Source organism: Dufourea novaeangliae, unplaced genomic scaffold, assembly GCF_001272555.1.
Source record: "Dufourea novaeangliae isolate 0120121106 unplaced genomic scaffold, ASM127255v1 scaffold187, whole genome shotgun sequence".
In the NCBI taxonomy this organism is placed as follows: Eukaryota; Metazoa; Arthropoda; class Insecta; order Hymenoptera; family Halictidae; genus Dufourea; species Dufourea novaeangliae.
The window spans coordinates 2,276,067-2,292,842 of NW_015374075.1; the positions used below are offsets into that span (position 1 = coordinate 2,276,067).

The 16,776-nt window shown below is 35.6% G+C and overlaps 1 protein-coding gene across 1 annotated transcript in view; it reads left to right on the forward strand.

Annotated features, from left to right (window-relative positions):
• The window catches only part of LOC107190522 (cubilin-like), a 242,546-nt gene extending 226,246 nt beyond the window's left edge, over positions 1 to 16,300 (forward strand). Inside the window, exons 6-7 of the mRNA XM_015579331.1 lie at positions 13,999 to 14,210; positions 16,173 to 16,300. Coding sequence (XP_015434817.1) covers positions 13,999 to 14,210; positions 16,173 to 16,300 — 340 coding nt within the window. The remainder of the gene's footprint in view (positions 1 to 13,998; positions 14,211 to 16,172) is intronic.
• Positions 16,301 to 16,776: the final 476 nt, after the last annotated feature.

Consider the following 16,776-nt stretch of genomic DNA (forward strand, 5'->3'; position numbering starts at 1 on the left):
TTTCTGTGTCATTAAAAAACCTATTCCAAAAGAATCAGATGATTCGATACATTTTTTAATGACAAAAATTGACAATTACACTTACATTGCACTCTTAAAAAAATAATTGGTCACAAACAATTATTATGCAATTGGTACAGTAGACAGTTTATCTGAATATATTGTCATTGACACTCATTGTTGTATGCTATATGTATACAAAACATTATAAAATAAGAACCTCAATGACGCGTAGTGGTCCAAAATAAGAATTTAGAAGCACAAATGGTCAAAAACAAATTTCTTGTATTTTCCAAAACATTCACATGAATTTATTATTAACCATAGAAGATTCGTCCCCTTTATTATTGTTCTCCTCAGACCTCCTTTCGTGTCATCGTGTCATCAACATCAGTCAAAAATAAAAAAAAATTCCCTAGAAATTTATATTTTTATCGAAGATGATAAGAACATCGTTAATGAATGATGACGTCACCGAAAAGAACCCCCAAAATCGATACAAATTTTTCCAGTTATCTACGTCTACTTAACATGAAATTCTAAGTTTCAATATTTTCTAAATTTTATATTCTGGGCCACTGTGCGCCGGTTTAAACAATATTTCAATATTTGATACAGAAATTAATTTCAAAATTTCATTTTACAGTATTTCTCCATAATTTCTGATTTCTAGAAACAATCTACAGAAACTGAAGTTTTCATGAATACTCAAAGTTTCCTAATCATCTGCCCTACGTCGTTAAAACTCATTTGAAGAGGAATGAAAGACTATCAATTTAAACCGGCTTCCAACTACGGCAACGTAGCCTCTGCACCAGTTCCAGACGAGAGGAATGTAGTATACTGTGAGAAACGCGTTATTTTTTCTTAATGGCTCAGGAACGGTGATAAAAAAGCGTACGAATTTAACCTGGCGCTTTAACCATCAGTCGTTATTAACCCTACCACAATAGGCACTTGAAGTGACGGGAAAACGTACTTCCACGGGAATTTTCTTTTTTAAATCGTGTAGTGCTGGATACACCTGACCCCTAAATCCTTTGAGCGTGGCACGGACCATGATTCTACTTAACCCACATAAAGTTCCTCTCTGCGCGAAGACTTAGAGCCGGGAATGGTGATGGGGAGGTCGACTTGGGAAACAAGAGGTGCACAGAGACTTCCAGCTGCACCGTGTAGATTGATAAATCCTCAAACTCTGTCCTAATTCAGTATTGAGCTTCCTTAATTTCATTTCGTCGTTGACCTCTTCCTACCTTTCGGAACCTTGAATTCAAGTTGACGGAATCGCCGTTCGAGACGCTCCTGTTGCAACTAGTTACAGTGCCAAGACCAACGCGTCTACTCATGAATATCAATTAACATCTAAGGTTCATTTCATTCAAATAGAATACCATTTATAAAAATGAATGGTTCAAGTCAGATACTTTGTAACTTGTAATCAATGTAGGGGAGAGTGGGTAGATTTGGGTCATTTTTCAATGAATTTGCAGTAGTTATTAAAATGAAAGGGTACACGAGTTAAATCTGAAAAATTATAATTAGTAACGTCGTACGATCGATGTTCCATCATGATTTTATTTTATTATTCCAAAGGAATCTTTAAAAATATAATAGCTCTAAATCTAGTGATTTGGCCCATACTTCCCTTATGGGGCGGGGGGAGGGGGAGGGAGGTTCGGGTTATTAAATTTTATACTGTTTTTTACATGATGATATATGTATGTATATAAAAGTAATGAGATCAATAAATGAAATAAAGATTCTGAAGGAATATCATAATAAACATAAAATAAAGACTGTGTTGGAATAACATAACATACATAAAAATATTGAAAACTGTTAATAGAATTTTTAATGTAGATTTGCAAAACTACTCAAATCAATATCGAATTTAATAGTAAACCGTAACGAATATAATTTTCGAACCGGACGCACATAATGAACAGTCTTCAACTCGTATAATGCTATTACGTAAGTTCTTGATACGACAACAAGACAAGGGGGTGGAGAGACGAAATATCGTCGGAGACATAATCGGCTTTCACGCCGGCCATATTTCGTCGACGTCTGTTGCACAGAATAAGTTTTCAGAATTTAACACGTTCACCGTAGAGTCTCTTTCAGTAACCAATTTTTCCAGCGGAAAACTATACGAACTTAATATACACGGTGTCTCATTTGAACATTTACACGAAATTATCTCCCGAACTATTCGCTATTCCAAAAAATATTTCAAGAAGAACATACTTTGTTTCGAGAGGGGACATATTATGATCACCAGGTGGACGTACCTCCGAAATTTCAAAGTGACTTTGAATGATATGTTTTTGGACGTGTTGCCCATTTGGTGAGGAATTCATGGATCTATAATATGTTTGTCTTTGAAGGTCATTCAAGGTCATCTATTACTGTTGAAAACTTGCGTCAGTATTATACTACATATGTGTTTACGACCGAATCGACAAATACTCCGGTTAAATAACCTTGAATGATCTTGACCGATATATTATAATCAATGAATTCGTCGTGGAATGGGCTACGCAACTACCCTAAATGAAAACGTCTGTTTAAAAAAATAAATGTCACTTTGAAATCTCGTAGTCACGTCCGCTTAGATAAGATTTGTGCCTATCAAAAGATATCCCCCTTGAAATAAAGTAAGTTCTACTTGAAATATTGTTTGGGGTAAACTTCCTAAAAGCACCCACACTCGATAACCCTGACCTTGACATATGTTATCAAGGTCACCTTCCCCACCTCTTTGTAGTAACGAATGTGTCGTACCATAAGGTTTTTAATGTAACATCGTTAAGATACTTTTGTATTTAAAATGTTGCTTTCCAGCATCTTTCGGATTTACATTATTTAATTCTCCAACTGATCATTAAAAGCAATTAAATACCTTGATTTTTTATTTTAATATTTGATCCATAGCTGCTATAGGTATCAAAGTTGAAAGTTTAATGAAGGTGAAATAGAAACATTAATTCCACTTTAAGTTACGTTCCACGTTAAGTTGGATAATAACAGGTGTTAAGGAAATAAAACTTCCTGAATGTGTTACATTGTACTGAAAGAATTCGTAAATTCGTATTGAATTCTTAATCCTACTAGCAGACGATTTTAACTTTCAATAAATCTTATAGATATCGGTCGCCTCAGTTCTTAATTGTTCTAACTCCACTTTTCAAAATAATTTAGTGCATCAATCTACATGCTTCATGATATAAATTTACCCTAATGTAAAGAAAATTCAACCAGAAAACAACAAATATTCTTTTAAGTCCTAACTCCTAAACTTTGAATGCTCTTCTTTCTTAATGATTATACATATCTCCAAATACTAACAACAATTAAAATTTTATGTTGAGAATAACATAAAATTTTGTTAAATACTATAATAAATAGCTATTCACTTGATAATATCGTAGTGTGATTGGTTCTTTCACTACTTTCTTACTTCTATAATATTAAACTTCGTAAAATTTAAACTCAGTTTTCTCAGTTTAGAAACTAGTGGAGATAGACCAATTAAAAACTGGAGTAACGACATGTATTCAGTTCATTCTAGCCTAAATATTATTCGCATTTTATTATTCTCAGACTATCTTATATTCCGTGAAATTCCATTTCACTGAAGGACTCAAATGCAAATAATAGGAACGTAAAGCCTGTTTTCATCGTTAAGAAAATCTCTTTTACTTTTTCCTCTCCAATTAACTTCCCAGAGGAAGATAGAGTATTTTTTCAATCGAGTACGACTAAAAATTGATTGTTTTTCGAATTCACTTGAGTGGCTGACCCCGTTAAAGCCGTTAGTATTTTACGACCGGTTTCGTAGTTCCGTTTTGCTTATATCGGTCGACTGCGCTGATTCATGGTCGATTCAAGCTGTTAGCTGGAAAAACCGTGCAATTACTGCAACGTGAAAATTTGTGACTCCCAAATATTAGTTTGCTAGCGAAGTGCATATTTTTTCCGTGTATCGTGCGCCCCTGCCCTAATATTACGTCGTTACCGGCTTTCGTTCTTCAGCCGGGCATAAACATTCTCCGGCGAACGATAATTGATTGAGTCCGCTTTGCTGTTCCAGTACTATCGATTTACCCGGCCGTGTTTCCATTGGAATAGCATTTTTCCGCTTGGTTTCTCGTACTTTGGATTTTCGTTGTAGCGTTTAACGTGAAATGAACGTTACTGCGGTTATTATGAATTTTTGACGTGTACATACGAGTGTAAAATATTTTATACCAGAAAATGTTCGTGCTGTCGAACATCGTAAAAATTTTAGACAGTTGTAAATATTTTATTTAAGGGGTAAACTCCGTGGGCCGTGAACTGTTTCCGTGCGCTCGCACAAACAACGGGAACCGTGTATGTATACGCGATGCACGAGAAAGACATTCGATTTCGTAGAATCTAACTTCTGCCTCGATAATTACACAAATTACAAGTTCGCTGTAAAGTAGACGTATTATGTAGAAAGGAGTTTTGGGTTCGAGTCCCGACGGACCTATTGATTTTTTTTCGCGGACAAAAAAGTTATTGCGTTTAATATTGTTTTTATGAAAATGTATATGTATTATTATATACATTTGCATAAATTATTTTATTATTCCATTGTTATTACAATAGTTTAACAGTGACAACATATTTTTATTCTATATTATTACATATAAGTGAGTAATACGTGTCAAACACGTAATCGAAACACAGATTTTTATAACATCACGAACATCGCATAAAAGATATTACGATATATTGACATTTGTAATAATTATGGATGTTGCGGGGAAATCAATATTATTGACATTATGGAACATATAACAAAATATCTCTGTAACACTTAAAAAAGTTTTAAAGTTCCATTTATATCATTGTCCTGTAAAAATGTTCATACTTCCAGCAGCATTCATATTCCAATCAAAGAATTTACAGAATAAGGAAAAGGATTCTAAAGTAATTTTCAGTAGTTCCATACATCTTTATCTCGAATAATTTTCTAAAGCATTCAAAGTACTAGACATTTTTACACTTTGAATCTCATATCGATTTCTAAAATAATCCTAGTTCGATGTAATATAGAACGTGGTTTTATGAAATAGATTCGAAGTTCGCAGCCATTAGCTCGATATTATCTTCAGTTTACAGTATTTTACCGATGATAATACCGATTGCCCAGGCCTCACTACGAGGAGGTTCGGCACACGTCGGCACCGACGGAGAGTTTATTTATGATATTCATATTCCCCAAATAAATATCATTTTTAACTAATTTGTTTAAGCGACATGTTCCTTTTAAAGATTTAGCTCTCCAGTATATTTATACTGGACTCCTAAGACCGTTATTTATTATTCATTTCATATCGTTAAATACGATTTTTCTCACAGGATACCGATTTCTATTACAGTATCACAAAATAATTGCAAATATGAAACTTTTTTAGTTTATCGAATAGAATGAGTCACGCGTATAAAACTTGATAGTCAATACAAACGCGATTTTAAGATTCTTTTCACTATAGTCAAAATCACATTAGTACATGTTATTTACGTTATTTAAAAGTTATCATTTTCCATTATCGCATATCGATATTAAGAAGATACTGTAACTGTCTACCAAGATAATGGAAAATGATTACTTTTAAATAATGTAAATAACATGGACTAATGTGATTTTGACAATAGTGAGAAGAATCTTAAAAGCGCGTCTATATTGACTATCAAGTTTTATGCGCGTGACTCATTCTATTCGATAAACTAAAAAAGAACCTACAATCGAATGACAATATTACTGTGAGAGTTTACTTAGCCACAGGAATATTCCGTGTCGAAAGCCCTTTATTCTACACTATCTGTAAAGTTATTTTATAGTCAAAATCGAAATGCTTCCTATTTCACATACAAAGAAATTGGATTACTGAAAAGAAGTATGCAGTTCTGTTAAAAAGCTATGATAATAAACGGTTCTCCATGGATTCAAATATGTAGTAACATAGTAGGAATACTTGTCCTCCCATATCATTCACCCCTTTTAGTGTCAGAAATTATCTGTCAATGACAATATTAAAGTTATATGATTTACTTAAAATTAGTATCATTTACAATATATGTACAACAAACTTGTATTTTTTTACCGTTTCGTATAAGAATGTATGGAATATATGCCTCACATAAAGATTTCGTTCGTAGTAATTTCAAGCTTCCCTTTTACAGTGCCTTCTATTTCGGCTTGCTCTTTCGTACCCGTCTTTAATGGTTACGTTCCGTTCGCATTTTCCCGGACCTGACATGAGTCGCTAACTTTTCCAAAAAGGATCTGGTTTCCGTCCGACAGGTTTATATCTTCTCTTGACTATCGCCCTTAAAACTTTGAACACTCTGAAGCTAATTTAGGTTGTATACAATATGTACCACATACTGTACCAAAATATCCGCAAAAAGAAAAGCGTGTAATTGGTGAGCGACATGATATTAAATCACTTGATCTTCTACTCGATGTTTGTAATACAATGCTTCTAACAATATCTTCCACAATCATCTAATTTGAGTTTCGAAGAATTCTTTAAATAGATTGGATGGAAGCCAACAGAATTGGAGTAATGATTAATTCAATGGCCGGTTCAGCGATCTTAGCTGACAAAACAAAACGGAGTCTAAGAACACAAATCGACTGATCCTATTAATTAATCTTCTCCTCGATTACCGTGCCCGCTCGTGATAAAATTGGCTAACAGTGAAGAAGACCGCTGAGAAATACCACGATATATCAGCGTTAATCTGCACTGTCAGACGCACCAGGATATTATCCTGAATAGAGCTGATGGATACCAAGAGACTCCTCTCTGTCTGCTACTCGATACACCCATTTCTGAACATTCCGTGAGAACTTGCAGATGATAGTATACTGTACTTCGATATACTTTTACGGTGGAATCGGGACAACGTTAGCGATGCTATCCTCGAAGTAGAGATGTTGCTGGCGGTCATCAATAACCATGCAGCGCGACAATGAAATCAGACCGTTAACAAATATAGCTGTGCATGTATTAAGAGATTCGAGTGTTTGTCTAAATATTTCTACAGTAATGTCTCGATGTGTGCGACGAACTTGGGTCCGTTTCGGAACATTCGTGGCAAGGTGGAAAGGTTTTCAGTCCCTCTTAAATTTGTTCTTTTTTGCCCCGAGCCAAGCCTCTGCTTAGCTTCTGTTTACTCTGTCTTGATTGGTTCCAGAAGGGAGCTCCTCAGTTGTGGGAATAATGCCGTTGTTCGTGTCGCGTTCTTGCAGTTTTATCGAAAACAACAGGAATAGATGAACATGCTAGATATTTAATACTTCGATGAATGTAACAAATAAATTTAGTGGAAATTACGATTTATGAAATAAATTTTTCAACTCTCATTTGATACAGAAGTTATCCTCGAAGGATTCTATGGAGTATTTTGTCAACTCAAATAATAATATAGAAATAACAAGAACGTAAATACATAGTTATTGTAATAATAAATTCTACATATGTAAGGTATGATCAGAATTCTGTGATATGGTTCTCGTTATGGTAAAGGAATATTTTTATATTTCTAAAGAAATGAACGACTGTTTCAATTTTCCAATATTTTATTACAAATGTAATATTATGTAACTATAATAATTTTATTTCAATATATTTTGATATCGCCCAACCATGTTCATTAGATTAGCATTTTCATCTGCATTTTCGCATGATTATAAAATTAACTATATAGGTATATAGGTATGTGATTAGTAATATCTTATTACTAATACCACACTACGTTTGATATTAAAGTTTCCAGACGCATTCTTTTAATTTTTTTGTGAAAGCTTAATGTTAATTACATTTATACATTTACCCAAAAATTTATAAGTATATTTATTACTCTGAAGTTCTTATTTAACGGGAGAAGTATATTCACTTAAACTTACATTACATTAAATTGATTTAATGTTCTAGTTAAATGAAACATTAGAGGATATCGAATGAGAATATAGTAGTGTTTAAATTGTGATAGAAATTATACCTATTGAAAAGTACTATTTAATGCAAACCTTTTAGTAAATACTCGCTATTTGTACAGTAAACTTTTTATACACGGCCCAGCGGTCATACTATGCTCATAAAAAGCAGAGTTGAACAAATTTTATTTCGACTAGTGAACAGTGGCTTTAATTCAAAAATTTGTTAGGCAAATTCCCAAAAACGTGCTTGTCATCTAAGAAACATTGTTTGCAATTCCTGTAAAGTAGAATTCTGATGAGTTCTAAAGTAGAACTCATAGTCAAAGACGAATAAGTTACATGAAACTTTATGCAAATATACTTGTAACAAGTTTCGATACAACTGTGCCGACGCAGTGTTTGATATTTAACGTGAAGAAAGAGATCATCAAACATTGTACATCGGAACATACGAAATATCCATGAGAAGAGAATAAAGTTTTAAAAGAAAATTAATATCAATGTCCGTTTTTCCAACGAATTTATTAATATTGGACGATTGCTACAGCATTTGTTACTCAAACTAGTTTCCTTCGTTTTCTCAAACTTTTTGCCATTTGTCTGGTACAAGTTGAATGCTTAAACAAAGTACCATCACAATACTATTGCACTTTAAATACGATTTGTCTTACTTTTGCATAAACCAAATATAATATGGCGAATTTAACACTGCTTAGAAATTTTCTCCTTCGTGTTAAAAACCAGCAATTTAACTTTAATTTTATCCTATTATTGTATTATTACATTTAATGAAATCACCTGTAATATTTCGTTCAAGTTTTCGTTACATCAGTGCACATGATCGACGACTTGATTAACGTTATTCTGGAGGAATAGTTCATTTCCGTTAGACATTCGGGTCCTGCATTTCCGTTTCACGTGCATATAGGGTTGGAAGTGAGACGCGTCGAACGAAAACGGAAAGACGGACAGACTCTTTAATCTCCGGTTCTTCCGACGATAATCTTTCTTTGCCAATGTAATTGCTTAACCCGTGGAGGTAATACGGTTATCTCGTGGTCACTATCGATCAAGACTGCAGATCGATCCGACCCCCGGATCCTTGACGGTGTTATTCTCAGGTGTAATTCTCTTTCGTTCAATTGAGCAAAGTAGTTGGCGTATACCTGTAGAAAGAATTACCGACTGTCAATGAAACAATTTTCTTCGGTATTTCCTTCCTTCGTCTCTGCTTTATCCTGGCCTATTCTATTCTATATCTTCATCATTGCTGCGACCTTGTTCAGATAATCAAAAGTATCACCACGTCTTGGATCCGTCAGTATAGTTAGCAGAATGTCATAAACAGGGATTTCTAGGTAGCTATACATCACGTGCAAATATCCGCTGTGCTTTTATAAACAGTTATTTATTACATTTTGATGTTGATTTCCAGGAAACCAATACACGTTCCAAACCCTACTTTTCCTACCTTATAGTACCATACCCACACAGTATATAACAACAAAAATTCTCCAGTTTCCACCATTACACAGATTCGTACAACCAATCGTAAGGTGATCCACACCAACGATCAACTACTCATACAAACAACCGACAGATTACTTCATCGGGTTAACCTTTTGAGTACTGAATTATTTGAAGATTTTTATGCCATGGGACGGATTTAATTTGTCGCTATATGGATTAATATGTGAAAGTAATACATTTTATTTGGAATATACTTGTATTGGTGATATAAATATATTTTTGAAACAGCATTTTAGTTAGAAAATATAAATAAATATATAAATGAAACAAAATAGAAATATTTATATAGAACAAGAACCAACTTAAAGTCTACTAATTTTGTACCGAGTGGTATTTTTCAAAACATGTCGGTAAATGCAAAGGTACCTGGCATCGTTTGCTTTGCCAAGTGGTTTCTTTTCTTATTTTATGTTTATACCATAAACATCAACGCCTGCTTCTTAAATTCAGATGACGAGTCAGACTCGTCCACCGTAACTTCGCCCAAGTAAGCAGATGACGAGTCACACTCGTCAAATGTACCCAAAGGGTTAACTTACTAAGTCCATGTTCACTCATTTAAATCACATTAATTGCAAAAGCGCTCCATGACATTAATTTATCATAGAGCAGTGGTAAATCCCGAATTCATCGCGAACAGCCGCAACAACTGTCGTTCCCGTTGCCCAGTATTCTCGCAGGTTCACCTTTAATCCCGCTATGTTGGCGCTCTCGACGTCGACCTCGGCCGCCTCTTCTCTTCCACCTGGCCTCTCTTCCCCCGTTTTTTTCCCTGAGATTTTGCAACGAGCCGAGTCACTCGAAGGGAACTTATCTCACCTTCGTTGAGCGTCAGACCTTGAAGAACATACACCGAGTACTCGCGTCGACTACTCCTCCGGCCAGAAATCGACGTCTGGAGTTCTTCTCGAGCTGCGCGAACCCGTCGATAAATGGAAAGAGGCCGGAAAGTCGTGCAGGTTTCTTTTTCGCCGCGTTTCAATTTCCGTCCCTTTTAACGCGTGGCTCGTTCATCAGTCGCGAGAACGTAGAAGGGATTAACGACGCTCCGATGAATATAGGGATTTTGAATTTCTTCTTCCTTTTTTCGCCCGAGTGAAAGTAATTTTCGCTGCTCGTTTTTCACATGCTTTGGTCGTGGATCGTAGATTTCTTCAAAGAGGGTAGTAACAAAGCGATTTGTTTTATATGGCGGTGATCGAGTTTTATTATTTTTTGTGAAATGAAAGTTAGGTGTGTCGACGTACCTATGACTTGTGCTTTTCATTATTCGTAAATATGTGTGACTGAATGTACTTTGTGATTTTTAGGATTTGACTCCAATCTAAATATTCTTGTTGGACTGAAATAATTATGTTGCGTCTTGTTATTTTAAATTTCTGTGTACACACACTATTTACAATTGGTGGACTTGTTGGGGGAAAATGAAATTATGCGTAACGACTAGGTAGAAATTTATATGTTAAATGGAACATGATTGACAACGATATAACAGAACGGTATACGGATTATACAATTTTCTATTTTTATAGAATACAGTTTTTTGTATTCTATTGTAATCTAGGAAAATTTTAGCACGACAACCTATATTTTATTTATTTCCCAGGCATATCTCACAATCGGACCCTGAAATTTAAATTAAAATACTGAACACAGACTGATATTGTTTAAGATATTTCAGAGGGGATTGAATTCTTATAGATAATGTAGGGTAATTATTAACTAGACTGCGATAGTTTGTACGCCTACAATATTTTGAACACTAATATATAAAAATAAAAAATGTATAGACTTTTAAATGATGCACTAGGTGCTTCACTATGGTAATAACAATACATAAATAGAATTAAACTTTGCTAGAACCTTCATTTTAATACGTTCTACAAGTTAGGAGATGCTGCATATAATTTGGTAAATAACCGCAACCTAATATCAACGAATTGACCCAGAAGGTATTTTTAGAAACTTTCACTATGGAACGTTTACCACATTTTAATAACATTTACGAAATTAATTTCACTGTTGATACTAATAAGAAGCTTTTAACGTGAATTCTGTTGGACGTCGAATGCTAGGATACGAAAATGCATTTCTGCAGTTTATATACTTAAACACACACAAGACACATATCCAAGAAGTTAATTAAAAACTGGTCCTGACACAGTAAAAAAAAGAAACAAATTCTCCGGCTGCAGAGAAACGAAAATATTGTATCTTGCGGAAGAACTTCGCGGTTTCAAAGAAAACTTCCTGTTTTCCGTCCAGAAAAAAACCTCGAATACTTATCGTTTCCTTCGTACAACATACGAGAGCCGACTCATTTGTTTTTCAACTCGTAACTCCGTCGATCGTAACACTCGCGAGAACTTTCGAATTTCCATAATGAGCCTGGATTTCTCTGGTACACCCCCCCCCCCTCTCATTCGAATTACCTCCGCAGTTGAATACATTACCCAAACAGCAAGACAAATAAAATAAGCCCGTGATCTTCATTGCCGGTGGTTCGACGGTTGGCAACTTAAGTGCGGCCCACGCGCGTGCTGAATCTGCAGAAGAAAACAGTAAAATGGGAGATAACGAGCCGACTATCGTGGAAAGAATTCTTCGTGGATGGTTTTGTCCCATAACGTTCAGCTAGATCCCCCTCTTTTCCATTGGTCCACGGTGCTTAGTGGTCGGAATGGTCGATGTAGGTATATGGAAGATGGTTAAAGTAAAAAGGTTGTTTATGTGTGACTGTTAGGCCAAAGTCATCTTTGCGGCTTCAAAGAGAATGTATTTTTCAAGTCAAATGAAGTTTTTAGAGTTGGTTGGTACTTTTCACGTCATTATTTGCGAATTAGCAGAATGTAATACAAGTCACAACTCAGGTCTGTTATTACTTGGTCATCGGTTTAGGTTAATACTTTGGCGATCGGTGCAGGTTTTCTTTGGATACAGGCTATTTAAATGGTTCCCCTGTGAATATCTTAAAGAATTAACTTATTAAGAAATTAATTTTCTTAATGTCGTTAACGATACTGTAAAGTTTTTCAGGTAATAGTTGAATAATTCCGAGACGGAAGTAATTTGATGTAAAAAGAGATATGAGGGTAAAACTTGGGCTTTTCAATAGAATATATTATTATATATTTTTCAATACAGTAATCGTTGCTGCGCGTTACTCCCTATAAAAATGTATTAAGTGATTTTTATTGAAAAACCATCAGTTTAAGAGATAGTTTAATTTTAAAATTGTGTGACATTTAGTGACATACTTTTGAATATCAACTTTAAGAGGGTAAACATCATATTACTAGTATCATATGGTAATTTTTAAATTAAAGTATCTCTGAATCCTTTGTAGCCCCGTGTGCTTTTAAAGTCACATACAGGTATATCGATATTTTTTTGGTCTAATTTAATTTTTTACTGCTATATAATGTACACATCGTGCTCTATAATCTTTCTTTGGTAACCGATAAGATTCTTTCTTCTCTAGCTTGAAATATCGGACCAATAATAAAATCTTTGATAATTGTAAATTCATTGATAGTTTGTATTTAGAGGTTGATATGTTTCATGTTGCATAAACTTTTTAATAGTCACGAAAGAAATTCAGATTATAAGGGATTAAATACCGGTTTTCGGCATAGTACGCTAATTCCTCTTAAATCATGATACGTCAAAGAAATATATAAGTCCATTAAAAAGACAAATTTGACATTTATGTGGCTTCTACGCGTCATTAACAAAAAAATATATAATTGCTCGAAACTACACTTTCTCGTCACTCATTTTAAAAACAAGGTCAATTCAATAACATGGAACGAACTTGTGACGCTCTTTTAACACTTTGACTGCCACGTAACCCAAATATGGGTGACACGTACATTGAAAAGTGTCTGGATTATTTAAACACTGTTATAAAATGTTTGCATGAAATTAATGTCGCAGTATAATTTAAAACAAGACCTACAGTCTCTATTAACTAAACTCAAATATTTTCGACAATTTATGACTTATAAACGAAATATAGTGTGTCTGGCTACGTACGGCCTTTTTCACTGTGGCAGTCAACGTGTTAAACGTGTTCAAGTATCACCTTTCAGAAAACGTACATATTTCATCAATTCGAAGCAGTGTTTTTTTATTGAAAAATAAAAAAAGCATCTACTGTTGAACTGCGAGATTACTTTTTTGGCGAATCCAATACATTTAAAACACGTAGTACATGTTTACTAGATCGAACAACTTCTTCTTTCGCCGGTAAAGCAGCTAATAAAGACAGTATACCTAAAATGCTACAAATTTTCCGGATCACCTAACCGGTTCCTTCTATACCGAAGAATTTTTCTCCACTTAGCTCGACCATTTCGATCCCCTTTACGCTGCCGTGTCGTGCTGTTAGTTGAACGGATCCGTCTGCTTTCGCTCGACTTATTCGCGACCTGAAGTAATATACCGATAAGTTGTTGTTGTTAACGAAATGCATCCTGTTGCAGTTGCCTGAATAGGGCGGATTTAATCAGAGTGCACGACGGAACGGATTCAGGGGCACCCACAATAGCCGTGCTCTGCAACCAAGGAGCGGAAGTGGAAGTACTCAGCACCGGGCCAGACCTGTACGTCGAGTTCGTCGCTAATTCCGAGTGGCCGGGCCAAGGATTCAAGGCGATGTTCCAATTCCAGCCATTGGACGATGCACCGCATCCTGGTAAGTAACGAATTGAGATTTTCCGCGAGCATTATGTATATCCATCGACACTCATTCATAGATTCTCTTTCCTTAATTACACCATCGGTTCGGTCATCTCTCCTTCGTGTTTCTTGAATACATATCGTAAAGACATCTCTGTTGCGAAAGCGATCGAAGTCTGAAGCAGTTGGATTCAGATTTTCTAGTAATTCTCAGGATAATTATTTAATTTTTGTACGTCAACTTACGCTCTTTAATCGACGGATAATCTGTTCGCGTAGGTCAGCTTACGTCGTATAATTTAATACCACCTGTATTTCCACCGTGCTTTATATAACGAGTCTTTTGAGATTTGCGCAACGACTGACCGCAACAGGTTTTTGGAATTATATGATAAATGCAACCGGTTAACGAAGTAGAAATTCATAAGGTATGTTATTGCATAATAGTTTTGTACATATTTACTTCATCGGGCTCTTGAGTAAGTAAACTATCCATTTGAAGGTTGCTCTATATTTTGAAAAAGTATAGGGATATAGAAGCAAGTGAAAGACAGAAATAAAATTTGGATTCTGGAAGGAATGTTTAAAAATGTTTTGTTTAAGAACTAAAACCGATGAAGAACCTAGACAGCAACAATGTCAACGAACTGTCAATTGCAAACGTAGTTAACCATTTTAGACAATAATATTTTGTGAATTTCTGATCGTTAAAATCATAAGTGTTGTTCTATGAATCCGATGAATAAGTTACACATATTAAAATATGTGGTGCATGAGATAATTGAAAAAAAAATTATTCTGAATTCAATACAAAACGGTGTGTCTGTTTACAAATTACAGCTAATTGGTAATGATACAATGATGCAAGTGAACTACCTACTTAAAACAAAGAAGATATATATAATTGAAAATGTAGAATGACTTACATACGTGCATCTAAAATCTTGATATTCTTCGTACCTGAAGCACTATACCATTAACATTTCGTTCTCTTTTAATTTTCAACACATCACTTGATCCATGAACGAATCAAGACTTTAATCACAAGTAATCCAGGCAATCTTTGGGAAAAGAAATCCTCGTTCTGTCGCTGAAACTACACTTTTCCGGTTCACAAGGAGAAACATTTCACACAAAGTATCGTCATCGATCTGCGTTTACCCGAGTCTCTTAATCGTTTTAATGGCGGTGAGTTAAGTAAAGTTTCAAGCTCTTACAAAACGAAAAACGGTCTCGTAAATTATCAGAGAAGTTTGTGTTTCCTCGGTGCTAAAGCAATCCGAATCCCGTCGTTTCGTAGATTTCATTCGTCGATACGGCAGATTCCAAGGGAAAGCGTTTCGCAAGTTCAACGCAGAGAGTCGTTACCGAAAAGCATGGACAAAGCGCTTCCAAGTAGAGCTTCCGTGAAGCTTCCTTCCGCCATCATTACACCGTCGGTAAAGCAGAATATAAAGCTCTCTTTTTTACCGCCACTTTTTCCAGTTATCCACCCGTCGGTTACCTTCTAGGGTAATTCCTTTGAACATCCACTTTGTCGTGATGTACCATGGAAACTTACAGATTCCGAGGTTTTACGGGTAACCTTCCGATATGGGCGGCATCATTACGCATCAAGTTGCTCTTTCGCAGTCGATAGAGCCAGCGTCCCTTATTGTCTTCATCCGTTTAGGGATTATACACACACTAGAAATAACGATTTCTCATAGTGAATCGAACTTTTTCCCTCCAATCGGCAAAATTAATAACACTATTTTCCCTGATAATACATCGGGAATTATTAGTTTCCCTGGGTGTCGCGTACGAAACCGGCAAGAAATAAGTGGCATTCAAACGTCCGGCTATTTATGGGGTAATAAATCATGAATGGGGGATCCTTTGCTAAGGTAAATTGGCCGTGTTCCATTCGCACACGCGACTCCCAACTGTAATTAACGGCACTGTATATTCCGAGGATAATTACAATAATGTATTTCAGAGCCGGACAAGGTCATCCCAGGGGCCGTTACCGGTAACCCCAAGTACTCGGTCATCGGACCAGCTGTCAGCGCTACCAGTAAGTATATCACTCTACGTCGACGATTTATTATCTCTCTCAATCAATAATTTCCTCCTCTATTATCGTTTCTCGGCTCGGAGTATTCGCCTCGTAAGTGACTCCGGTCCGCAGATAATCCAACGGATTGATTTCGGGTCGGGGGGAGACAAGACTAATGTTTAAGTAAGAAAAAGCTAACGCCTGTAATTTATAAGCTGCTGGATTCGGCGTTCAAGGGTGAGCGCGAAATGTTTTCGATTCGACTAAAGCGATATGCTTGCCGATCTGAAAGAAAAAACGTTATCGAAACTTTTTAAGTGGCTTTGAAACCACTTGATTAGGTACACCCTTAAATGGGGTAAATTCCTGTGCAGAAATCAATCGAGGACGTAGACCGAATCGCGTTATTACTGCTATCGTTACGAGCTGCAATTTGGGCACAGCCGTGTGAACTTTGGGTCTTTTTGATCATTTGTACCGAAAACTGATTTCTGATACTTCAGGACATTATACTCAACGATAACCATATAGTCAGGTACCTGAC